The sequence below is a fragment of the Ranitomeya imitator genome, chromosome 8, assembly GCF_032444005.1.
Source record: "Ranitomeya imitator isolate aRanImi1 chromosome 8, aRanImi1.pri, whole genome shotgun sequence".
NCBI classification, from domain to species: domain Eukaryota; kingdom Metazoa; phylum Chordata; class Amphibia; order Anura; family Dendrobatidae; genus Ranitomeya; species Ranitomeya imitator.
The window spans coordinates 99,100,044-99,113,347 of record NC_091289.1 but is presented as its reverse complement, the minus strand read 5'-3'; the positions used below and the strand labels follow the sequence as shown (position 1 = coordinate 99,113,347).

The 13,304-nt window shown below is 52.8% G+C and overlaps 1 protein-coding gene across 2 annotated transcripts in view; it reads left to right on the top strand.

Annotated features, from left to right (window-relative positions):
- The first annotated feature begins 5,823 nt into the window (after window positions 1-5,823).
- The window catches only part of ATF6 (activating transcription factor 6), a 182,339-nt gene continuing 174,858 nt past the window's right edge, over window positions 5,824-13,304 (top strand). Inside the window, exon 1 of one of the 2 annotated variants that reach the window (XM_069737202.1) lies at window positions 5,824-6,020. In XM_069737202.1, the coding sequence (XP_069593303.1) occupies window positions 5,924-6,020 (97 nt within the window). In that variant the 5' untranslated portion in view covers window positions 5,824-5,923. The remainder of the gene's footprint in view (window positions 6,021-13,304) is intronic. The other variant, XM_069737203.1, reaches the window with a different exon arrangement.

The window sequence follows — 13,304 nt, the reverse complement described above, 5'->3', positions numbered from 1 at the left end:
ATCATAGAAAATTAGTGCATGACTTGTTAAATAATACGCAACCCCTGGCAGATTGTTGGATCTGTACCCATTCACCAGTATCAGCCACAAGTATACCTTTTCTAGCAGTTCCCGTGTCAGCTGAAGAGATATTCGCTTGGCCTAATTGTTCAGACAACCTGGCCAACAACCAATCTGGCAACACTAGACTATGGAATACTACAATCGCTATACCAATTGTGGGATGGGTAGAATTTCCTTGGTGGCAAGGTAATCTCTCAGGAAGTAGTACACATCTACAATATTTGGCCTATAAGGGTGGGGCCTGGGTACCTAGGAATAAGACTGGATTAACTGAGTTAGGACAGGTCCCCACTGAAAATCTACAGCTCAGTTTCAGTACAACCACCCCTTCCTCTGATGCTTTCAAACCTACAGTATTGGAAAGATACATACATAATAGAAAATGGGAACATTCTGAGTTGTTCCCCCAAGGTGATGCAGACAGTTGTACAAGCAAGCCAGGGAACCTGGTTTGTAATGAATCCAATGAGTATGTCAACGGAATGCATGTATGTGGGAATCCCGCAGCCGGGTACTGTAGCCCCTTGGGACAAAAACCCTCTTGGTGTATGCTTCAGAATGTATCTAGTTTTGTGGATTTGGCTCACAGATTGGTATTGCAGCACTCAGCTTTGTGGGATCTGCCTGAGGGTACATTTTGGATATGCGGAGAAGGAGCATATAAATGGCTTCCCGTAGGTATAAAGGGTACTTGTACATTAGGACGCCTAACCCCGGCTACTTTCATAATTTCAAATAAACAAGTGAATATGCAAGCCGTGCCCAAGCACACACTGTATAAAAGAGCTGCAGATAACTCACCACGTCCCTCGGGGAGGCCACATATAGTACAAATGGGAATTCCCAACAAAATTGCTAGTACCATTTTTATTTATCCTATGTTAACACAAATGTGGGATAAATTAGTTAGAGCCACGGATTATCTAGATGATCAGATTTGGGACATATTGGACATATTAAATACCAGTATAGCTGTACAGAATCAGCTTATAATAGTCACTAACCAACATACCCTGGTATTGGATTACCTAACTGCCTCACAAGGGGGTATGTGTCAAATCATCGGACCCACCTGCTGTCATTATATAGACCCTAATAGTACTATGAGTATGATATTTAAATTAAAAGACGTACAACGACTCAGGGATCAGTATGACAAAGACAATGACCAAAATAAGGATAGCTGGTGGTCAGATACCTTTTCTTTTCTTAACCCGGCCAATTGGTTCAGAGGGATCGGTGGGTGGGTTACCGGAATTATGCAAAGCCTAATACATATAGTTATTGTTATTGTAATTATATATGTATTGTTCAAGGTTGTACTCAAGGGTATCTCGGTATGCACAAATAAATTTTGTGTAATTGATACGAGAATATAAAGTTTTTTATATGTTATCCGATCGTCATATTAATCCTTGTCATTTTTTTATGCTTGAATTTGTAATGTTTTAGTATACTGCCGTATAAAGAAGAGAATGCACAGACTTCATGCAAGAATTTATGATAGATTATAAAAGAATATGTCAAAGGGGGGAATTGTGGAGACCAGACTGAACCAAAGAATCCATCTTGTCTTCCTCCTGAGAAATCTGCTTCTAAACAGCAAACTTGACATTTCCTTTTATGGAAGTAATCACGCGCGCATTCCTTCTTGTTATCATAGTCCTTCACCCACATACCAGATATTGTAACATTTCACTAGTATAGATTTGTTTTGTAAGAGATTGTGAAATATGTGCGCATGTCTGTAAATGCCTAACTTCTTACTATATAAAGAAGGGACAGCACCCAGTGAGGCAGGCGTGCTCCGGGGCTACCCCTGTTTATGACCACACAACCTTTGTGCTGCGTGTCATTTACTTCGATCCCTACATCCAGGAAGCCAGGGACGGAAAAGGACTCAACAGTGTGATAGCGTGTGCTTTGTACACGGGGGGAGGTGTGATAGCGTGTGCGTTGTACACGGCGGGAGGTGTCAGCGCGTGCATTGTACACGGCGGGAGGTGTTGTAGCGCGTGCGTTGTACACTGCGGGAGGTGTGATAGCGCGTGCGTTGTACACGGCGGGAGGTGTGATAGCGCGTGCGTTGTACACCGTGGGAGGTGTGATAGCGTGTGCATTGTACACGGGGGGAGGAATGATAGTGTGTGCATTGTACACGGTGAGAGGTGTGATAGCGCGTGCATTGTACACGGGGGGAGGAATAATAGTGTGTGCGTTGTACACCGTGGGAGGTGTGATAGCGCGTGCGTTGTACACGGCGGGAGGTTTGATAGCGTGTGCGTTGTACACGGCGGAAGGTGTGATAGCGTGTGCGTTGTAAACGGGGGAGGTGTGATTGCGCGTGCGTTGTACACGGCGGGAGGTGTAATAGCGTGTGCATTGTACACGGTGGGAGGTGTCATAGTGTGTGCATTGTACACGGTGGGAGGTGTCATAGTGTGTGCATTGTACACGGTAAATGAGCGTGGAGGTGTGATAGTGTGTGCATTGTACATGGTGGGAGGTGTGATAGCGTGTGCATTGTACACAGTGGGAGGTATGATAGTGTGTGCATTGTACACGGTGGGAGGTGTGATAGCGCATGCGTTGTACACAGTGGGAGGTATGATAGTGTGTTCATTGTACACGGTGAGAGGTGTGATAGTGTGTGCATTGTACACGGTCAATGAGCGTGGAGGTGTGATAGTGTGTGCATTGTACACGGTGGGAGGTGTGATAGCATGTGCATTGTACACGGTGGGAGGAATGATAGTGTGTGCATTGTACATGGAGAGAGGTGTGATAGTGTGTGCATTGTACACGGTAAATGAGCGTGGAGGTGTGATAGCGCGTGCGTTGTACACAGTGGGAGGTATGATAGTGTGTGCATTGTACACAGTGAGGTGTGATAGCATGTGCATTGTACATGGTAAATGAGCGTGGAGGTGTGATAGTGTGTGCATTGTACACAGTGGGAGGTGTGATAGTGTGTGCATTGTACACGGAAAATGAGCGTGGAGGTGTGATAGTGTGTGCATTGTACATGGCGAGAGGTGTGATAGCGCGTGCGTTGTACACGGGGGAGGTGTGATAGCGTGTGCGTTGTATTGTATACGGCGGAAGGTGTGATAGCGTGGGCTTTGTACACGGGGGGAGGTGTGATAGCGTGTGCGTTGTACACGGCGGGAGGTGTCAGCGCGTGCATTGTACACGGTGGGAGGTGTGGTAGCGCGTGCGTTGTACACTGCGGGAGGTGTGATAGCGCGTGCGTTGTACACGGCGGGAGGTGTGATAGCGCGTGCGTTGTACACCGTGGGAGGTGTGATAGCGTGTGCGTTGTACACGGGGGGAGGAATGATAGTGTGTGCATTGTACACGGTGAGAGGTGTGATAGCATGTGCATTGTACACGGTGGGAGGAATGATAGTGTGTGCATTGTACATGGAGAGAGGTGTGATAGTGTGTGCATTGTACACGGTAAATGAGCGTGGAGGTGTGATAGCGCGTGCGTTGTACACAGTGGGAGGTATGATAGTGTGTGCATTGTACACAGTGAGGTGTGATAGCGTGTGCATTGTACACAGTGGGAGGTATGATAGTGTGTGCATTGTACACGGTGGGAGGTGTGATAGCGCATGCGTTGTACACAGTGGGAGGTATGATAGTGTGTTCATTGTACACGGTGAGAGGTGTGATAGTGTGTGCATTGTACACGGTCAATGAGCGTGGAGGTGTGATAGTGTGTGCATTGTACACGGTGGGAGGTGTGATAGCATGTGCATTGTACACGGTGGGAGGAATGATAGTGTGTGCATTGTACATGGAGAGAGGTGTGATAGTGTGTGCATTGTACACGGTAAATGAGCGTGGAGGTGTGATAGCGCGTGCGTTGTACACAGTGGGAGGTATGATAGTGTGTGCATTGTACACAGTGAGGTGTGATAGTGTGTGCATTGTACATGGTAAATGAGCGTGGAGGTGTGATAGTGTGTGCATTGTACACAGTGGGAGGTGTGATAGTGTGTGCATTGTACACGGAAAATGAGCGTGGAGGTGTGATAGTGTGTGCATTGTACATGGCGAGAGGTGTGATAGCGCGTGCGTTGTACACGGGGGAGGTGTGATAGCGTGTGCGTTGTATTGTATACGGCGGAAGGTGTGATAGCGTGGGCTTTGTACACGGGGGGAGGTGTGATAGCGTGTGCGTTGTACACGGCGGGAGGTGTCAGCGCGTGCATTGTACACGGTGGGAGGTGTGGTAGCGCGTGCGTTGTACACTGCGGGAGGTGTGATAGCGCGTGCGTTGTACACGGCGGGAGGTGTGATAGCGCGTGCGTTGTACACCGTGGGAGGTGTGATAGCGTGTGCGTTGTACACGGGGGGAGGAATGATAGTGTGTGCATTGTACACGGTGAGAGGTGTGATAGCGCGTGCATTGTACACGGGGGAGGAATAATAGTGTGTGTGTTGTACACCGTGGGAGGTGTGATAGCGCGTGCGTTGTACACAGCGGGAGGTGTGATAGCGCGTGCGTTGTATACGGCGGGAGGTGTGATAGCGTGTGCGTTGTACACCGTGGGAGGTGTGATAGCGCGTGCGTTGTACACAGCGGGAGGTGTGATAGCGCGTGCGTTGTATACGGCGGGAGGTGTGATAGCGTGTGCGTTGTACACCGTGGGAGGTGTGATAGCGCGTGCGTTGTACACAGCGGGAGGTGTGATAGCGCGTGCGTTGTATACGGCGGGAGGTGTGATAGCGTGTGCGTTGTACACCGTGGGAGGTGTGATAGCGCGTGCGTTGTATACGGCGGGAGGTGTGATAGCGTGTGCGTTGTACACGGGGGGAGGAATGATAGCGTGTGCGTTGTACACGGTGAGAGGTGTGATAGCGCGTGCATTGTACACGGGGGGAGGAATAATAGCGTGTGCGTTGTACACCGTGGGAGGTGTGATAGCGTGTGCGTTGTACACGGCGGGAGGTGATAGCGCGTGCGTTGTACACCGTGGGAGGTGTGATAGCGTGTGCGTTGTACACCGTGGGAGGTGTGATAGCGCGTGCGTTGTACACCGTGGGAGGTGTGATAGCGTGTGCGTTGTACACCGTGGGAGGTGTGATAGCGTGTGCATTGTACACGGTCAGAGTTATCATACAATCCCTGTAAGGCTAAGTTCACACTGGACATTTTTATGCTAATTTTCAGCTGCGTTTTACAGTAGCAGCAAAGCCTATGAGATTTCAGAAATCTCACGCACACACATTTTGTGTCATCAAGTCACTTCTTTCAGTGTTTTTTTACTGATTGACTTGAATGGAGGGAGAAGAAATGCACAAAAACAGCAGGTATCCTGTTTTGCAGCGTTTTTTTTTGTGACAAAACTTGATTATTTGTTTGAGAACTTTTTTATCAGCACGCACAACAGCCAAATTTAGAATTTCAAAACCGCCGCAAAAAATGAAGTTAAACATTTTTGCTGCAGCCTCTTTCCTGCCAAAAGATCAGTTTTTGCTGAAGAAAGAAACTGCTGAAAAACACGCCTCGTGTGAACGTGCCCGTAGGGAGAGAGTGCCTACATTATAGGATGGCTCATTAGTGACAGGATTATAATGGAGCATGCGCGACTAGGAGCTAACGAAGGCGCTTCTGTGGAGTCAGGTGTGGAGCGCAGACGGTTAAATAACGCAGCCAATCAAAGCAGCTCCATAGGCCCCGCCCACACAGCGGCTGTGTCTAGCTGCATGTTGTAACATGGGTGAAATAGCTTCTGGAGCATGCGCATTTGTTGTCGTCTTGACCTCGTCCGGCTCCCGTAGTTCGTCACTCTGTGATGGTTAGACAGACGTGTAGTACTAGTCAGTAGTAGTGCGGAAACAAGGCGACATGACAACCGAGATACACAGCCGGATGTTCAGCGGAGTTCAGGGCCCTGGGCCCGGTGGCGGCGGGGACGGCGCGTCTCTGGACGGACTAGACTGGGGTAAGCAGTGCGGAGAGGGAGAGCAGCCATGGCACTTCCTGCTGTCTGCGGTGAATGTCGGTATACAGCGTGTCAGGAGTGATTACAGCAGCGGCTCACCTGTGTCAGTGACGTCACGCCCAGCTGAATGTACCGGAGTTATCAGAGGCCCCACGGTCCAGACATGAGGCGGTGTCACTGCCCTCGGGACTGCCGGCCACACCACGCCGGTATACCCGGTCACATTCCCGGTAACGGCGGGGCCTGCGGCTCTGTATACAGCTGACACCACATCTCAGTATTGGTGTGTCACCCAGGAGTAATCACCACCACGCCGGTATACCCGGTCACATCACCGGTAACGGCGGGCCTGCGGCTCTGTATACAGCTGACATCACATCTCAGTATTGGTGTGTCTCCCAGGAGTAATCACCACCACGGCCGGTATACCCGGTCACATCACCGGTAACGGCGGGGTCTGCGGCTCTGTATACAGCTGACATCACATCTCAGTATTGGTGTGTCACCCAGGAGTAATCACCACCACGGCCGGTATACCCGGTCACATCACCGGTAACGGCGGGGTCTGCGGCTCTGTATACAGCTGACATCACATCTCAGTATTGGTGTGTCTCCCAGGAGTAATCACCACCACGGCCGGTATACCCGGTCACATCACCGGTAACGGCGGGGTCTGCGGCTCTGTATACAGCTGACATCACATCTCAGTATTGGTGTGTCACCCAGGAGTAATCACCACCACGGCCGGTATACCTGGTCACATTACCGGTAACGGCGGGGTCTGCGGCTCTGTATACAGCTGACATCACATCTCAGTATTGGCGTGTGTCACCCAGGAGTAATCGCCACCACGGCCGGTATACCCGGTCACATTACCGGTAACGGGGCCTGCGGCTCTGTATACAGCTGACATCACATCTCAGTATTGGTGTGTCTCCCAGGAGTAATCACCACCACGGCCGGTATACCTGGTCACATTACCGGTAACGGCGGGGCCTGCGGCTCTGTATACAGCTGACATCACATCTCAGTATTGGTGTGTCTCCCAGGAGTAATCACCACCACGGCCGGTATACCCGGTCACATTACCGGTAACGGCGGGGTCTGCGGCTCTGTATACAGCTGACATCACATCTCAGTATTGGTGTGTCTCCCAGGAGTAATCACCACCACGGCCGGTATACCCGGTCACATCACCGGTAACGGCGGGGTCTGCGGCTCTGTATACAGCTGACATCACATCTCAGTATTGGTGTGTCACCCAGGAGTAATCGCCACCACGGCCGGTATACCCGGTCACATCACCGGTAACGGCGGGGTCTGCGGCTCTGTATACAGCTGACATCACATCTCAGTATCTGTGTGTCACCCAGGAGTAATCACCACTACGGCCGGTATACCCGGTCACATTACCGGTAACGGCGGGGCCTGCGGCTCTGTATACAGCTGACATCACATCTCAGTATTGGCGTGTCACCCAGGAGTAATCACCACCACGGCCGGTATACCCGGTCACATCACCGGTAACGGCGGGGCCTGCGGCTCTGTATACAGCTGACATCACATCTCAGTATTGGCGTGTCACCCAGGAGTAATCACCACCACGGCCGGTATACCCGGTCACATCACCGGTAACGGCGGGGCCTGCGGCTCTGTATACAGCTGACATCACATCTCAGTATCTGTGTGTCACCCAGGAGTAATCACCACCACGGCCGGTATACCTGGTCACATTACCGGTAACGGCGGGGTCAGCGGCTCTGTATACAGCTAACATCACATCTCAGTATTGGTGTGTCACCCAGGAGTAATCACCACCACGGCCGGTATACCCGGTCACATTACCGGTAACGGCGGGGTCTGCGGCTCTGTATACAGCTGACATCACATCTCAGTATCTGTGTGTCACCCAGGAGTAATCACCACCACGGCCGGTATACCCGGTCACATTACCGGTAACGGCGGGGTCAGCGGCTCTGTATACAGCTAACATCACATCTCAGTATTGGTGTGTCACCCAGGAGTAATCACCACCACGGCCGGTATACCCGGTCACATTACCGGTAACGGCGGGGTCAGCGGCTCTGTATACAGCTAACATCACATCTCAGTATTGGTGTGTCACCCAGGAGTAATCACCACCACGGCCGGTATACCCGGTCACATTACCGGTAACGGCGGGGCCTGCGGATCTGTATACAGCTGACATCACATCTCAGTATTGGTGTGTCTCCCAGGAGTAATCACCACCACGGCCGGTATACCCGGTCACATCACCGGTAACGGCGGGGCCTGCGGATCTGTATACAGCTGACATCACATCTCAGTATTGGTGTGTCACCCAGGAGTAATCACCACCACGGCCGGTGTACCCGGTCACATTACCGGTAACGGCGGGGTCTGCGGCTCTGTATACAGCTGACATCACATCTCAGTATTGGTGTGTCTCCCAGGAGTAATCACCACCACGGCCGGTATACCCGGTCACATCACCGGTAACGGCGGGGTCTGCGGCTCTGTATACAGCTGACATCACATCTCAGTATTGGTGTGTCACCCAGGAATAATCACCACCACGGCCGGTATACCTGGTCACATTACCGGTAACGGCGGGGCCTGCGGCTCTGTATACAGCTGACATCACATCTCAGTATTGGTGTGTCTCCCAGGAGTAATCACCACCACGGCCGGTATACCCGGTCACATTACCGGTAACGGCGGGGTCTGCGGCTCTGTATACAGCTGACATCACATCTCAGTATTGGTGTGTCTCCCAGGAGTAATCACCACCACGGCCGGTATACCCGGTCACATCACCGGTAACGGCGGGGTCTGCGGCTCTGTATACAGCTGACATCACATCTCAGTATTGGTGTGTCACCCAGGAATAATCACCACCACGGCCGGTATACCCGGTCACATTACCGGTAACGGCGGGGCCTGCGGCTCTGTATACAGCTGACATCACATCTCAGTATCTGTGTGTCACCCAGGAGTAATCACCACTACGGCCGGTATACCCGGTCACATTACCGGTAACGGCGGGGCCTGCGGCTCTGTATACAGCTGACATCACATCTCAGTATTGGCGTGTCACCCAGGAGTAATCACCACCACGGCCGGTATACCCGGTCACATCACCGGTAACGGCGGGGCCTGCGGCTCTGTATACAGCTGACATCACATCTCAGTATTGGCGTGTCACCCAGGAGTAATCACCACCACGGCCGGTATACCCGGTCACATCACCGGTAACGGCGGGGCCTGCGGCTCTGTATACAGCTGACATCACATCTCAGTATCTGTGTGTCACCCAGGAGTAATCACCACCACGGCCGGTATACCTGGTCACATTACCGGTAACGGCGGGGTCAGCGGCTCTGTATACAGCTAACATCACATCTCAGTATTGGTGTGTCACCCAGGAGTAATCACCACCACGGCCGGTATACCCGGTCACATTACCGGTAACGGCGGGGTCTGCGGCTCTGTATACAGCTGACATCACATCTCAGTATCTGTGTGTCACCCAGGAGTAATCACCACCACGGCCGGTATACCCGGTCACATTACCGGTAACGGCGGGGTCAGCGGCTCTGTATACAGCTAACATCACATCTCAGTATTGGTGTGTCACCCAGGAGTAATCACCACCACGGCCGGTATACCCGGTCACATTACCGGTAACGGCGGGGTCTGCGGCTCTGTATACAGCTGACATCACATCTCAGTATTGGTGTGTCACCCAGGAGTAATCACCACCACGGCCGGTATACCCGGTCACATTACCGGTAACGGCGGGGTCTGCGGCTCTGTATACAGCTGACATCACATCTCAGTATTGGTGTGTCTCCCAGGAGTAATCACCACCACGGCCGGTATACCCGGTCACATCACCGGTAACGGCGGGGCCTGCGGATCTGTATACAGCTGACATCACATCTCAGTATTGGTGTGTCACCCAGGAGTAATCACCACCACGGCCGGTGTACCCGGTCACATTACCGGTAACGGCGGGGTCTGCGGCTCTGTATACAGCTGACATCACATCTCAGTATTGGTGTGTCTCCCAGGAGTAATCACCACCACGGCCGGTATACCCGGTCACATCACCGGTAACGGCGGGGTCTGCGGCTCTGTATACAGCTGACATCACATCTCAGTATTGGTGTGTCACCCAGGAATAATCACCACCACGGCCGGTATACCCGGTCACATTACCGGTAACGGCGGGGCCTGCGGCTCTGTATACAGCTGACATCACATCTCAGTATCTGTGTGTCACCCAGGAGTAATCACCACTACGGCCGGTATACCCGGTCACATTACCGGTAACGGCGGGGCCTGCGGCTCTGTATACAGCTGACATCACATCTCAGTATTGGCGTGTCACCCAGGAGTAATCACCACCACGGCCGGTATACCCGGTCACATCACCGGTAACGGCGGGGCCTGCGGCTCTGTATACAGCTGACATCACATCTCAGTATTGGCGTGTCACCCAGGAGTAATCACCACCACGGCCGGTATACCCGGTCACATCACCGGTAACGGCGGGGCCTGCGGCTCTGTATACAGCTGACATCACATCTCAGTCTGTGTGTCACCCAGGAGTAATCACCACCACGGCCGGTATACCCGGTCACATTACCGGTAACGGCGGGGTCAGCGGCTCTGTATACAGCTAACATCACATCTCAGTATTGGTGTGTCACCCAGGAGTAATCACCACCACGGCCGGTATACCCGGTCACATTACCGGTAACGGCGGGGTCTGCGGCTCTGTATACAGCTGACATCACATCTCAGTATTGGTGTGTCACCCAGGAGTAATCACCACCACGGCCGGTATACCCGGTCACATTACCGGTAACGGCGGGGTCTGCGGCTCTGTATACAGCTGACATCACATCTCAGTATTGGTGTGTCTCCCAGGAGTAATCACCACCACGGCCGGTATACCCGGTCACATCACCGGTAACGGCGGGGCCTGCGGCTCTGTATACAGCTGACATCACATCTCAGTATTGGTGTGTCACCCAGGAGTAATCACCACCACGGCCGGTGTACCCGGTCACATTACCGGTAACGGCGGGGTCTGCGGCTCTGTATACAGCTGACATCACATCTCAGTATTGGTGTGTCTCCCAGGAGTAATCACCACCACGGCCGGTATACCCGGTCACATCACCGGTAACGGCGGGGTCTGCGGCTCTGTATACAGCTGACATCACATCTCAGTATTGGTGTGTCACCCAGGAATAATCACCACCACGGCCGGTATACCCGGTCACATTACCGGTAACGGCGGGGCCTGCGGCTCTGTATACAGCTGACATCACATCTCAGTATCTGTGTGTCACCCAGGAGTAATCACCACTACGGCCGGTATACCCGGTCACATTACCGGTAACGGCGGGGCCTGCGGCTCTGTATACAGCTGACATCACATCTCAGTATTGGCGTGTCACCCAGGAGTAATCACCACCACGGCCGGTATACCCGGTCACATCACCGGTAACGGCGGGGCCTGCGGCTCTGTATACAGCTGACATCACATCTCAGTATTGGCGTGTCACCCAGGAGTAATCACCACCACGGCCGGTATACCCGGTCACATCACCGGTAACGGCGGGGCCTGCGGCTCTGTATACAGCTGACATCACATCTCAGTATCTGTGTGTCACCCAGGAGTAATCACCACCACGGCCGGTATACCTGGTCACATTACCGGTAACGGCGGGGTCAGCGGCTCTGTATACAGCTAACATCACATCTCAGTATTGGTGTGTCACCCAGGAGTAATCACCACCACGGCCGGTATACCCGGTCACATTACCGGTAACGGCGGGGTCTGCGGCTCTGTATACAGCTGACATCACATCTCAGTATCTGTGTGTCACCCAGGAGTAATCACCACCACGGCCGGTATACCCGGTCACATTACCGGTAACGGCGGGGTCAGCGGCTCTGTATACAGCTAACATCACATCTCAGTATTGGTGTGTCACCCAGGAGTAATCACCACCACGGCCGGTATACCCGGTCACATTACCGGTAACGGCGGGGTCTGCGGCTCTGTATACAGCTGACATCACATCTCAGTATTGGTGTGTCACCCAGGAGTAATCACCACCACGGCCGGTATACCCGGTCACATTACCGGTAACGGCGGGGTCTGCGGCTCTGTATACAGCTGACATCACATCTCAGTATTGGTGTGTCACCCAGGAGTAATCACCACCACGGCCGGTATACCCGGTCACATTACCGGTAACGGCGGGGTCTGCGGCTCTGTATACAGCTGACATCACATCTCAGTATTGGTGTGTCACCCAGGAGTAATCACCACCACGGCCGGTATACCCGGTCACATTACCGGTAACGGCGGGGCCTGCGGCTCTGTATACAGCTGACATCACATCTCAGTATTGGTGTGTCACCCAGGAGTAATCACCACCACGGCCGGTATACCCGGTCACATCACCGGTAACGGCGGGGTCTGCGGCTCTGTATACAGCAGACATCACATCTGGGTATTGGCGTGTCACCCAGGAGTAATCACCACCACGGCCGGTATACCTGGTCACATTACCGGTAACGGCGGGGTCTGCGGCTCTGTATACAGCTGACATCACATCTCAGTATTGGCGTGTGTCACCCAGGAGTAATCACCACCACGGCCGGTATACCCGGTCACATTACCGGTAACGGCGGGGCCTGCGGCTCTGTATACAGCTGACATCACATCTCAGTATTAGTGTGTCACCCAGGAGTAATCACCACTACGGCCGGTATACCTGGTCACATTACCGGTAACGGCGGGGTCTGCGGCTCTGTATACAGCAGACATCACATCTGGGTATTGGCATGTCACCCAGGAGTAATCACCACTACGGCCGGTATACCCGGTCACATTACCGGTAACGGCGGGGTCTGCGGCTCTGTATACAGCTGACATCACATCTCAGTATTGGCGTGTGTCACCCAGGAGTAATCACCACCACGGCCGGTATACCCGGTCACATTACCGGTAACGGCGGGGCCTGCGGCTCTGTATACAGCTGACATCACATCTCAGTATTGGTGTGTCACCCAGGAGTAATCACCACCACGGCCGGTATACCCGGTCACATTACCAGTAACGGCAGGTCTGTGGCTCTGTATACAGCTGACATCACATCTCAGTATTGGTGTGTCACCCAGGAGTAATAACCACCACGGCCGGTATACCCGGTCACATTACCGGTAACTGCGGGGCCTGCGGCGTTGTATACAGCTGAC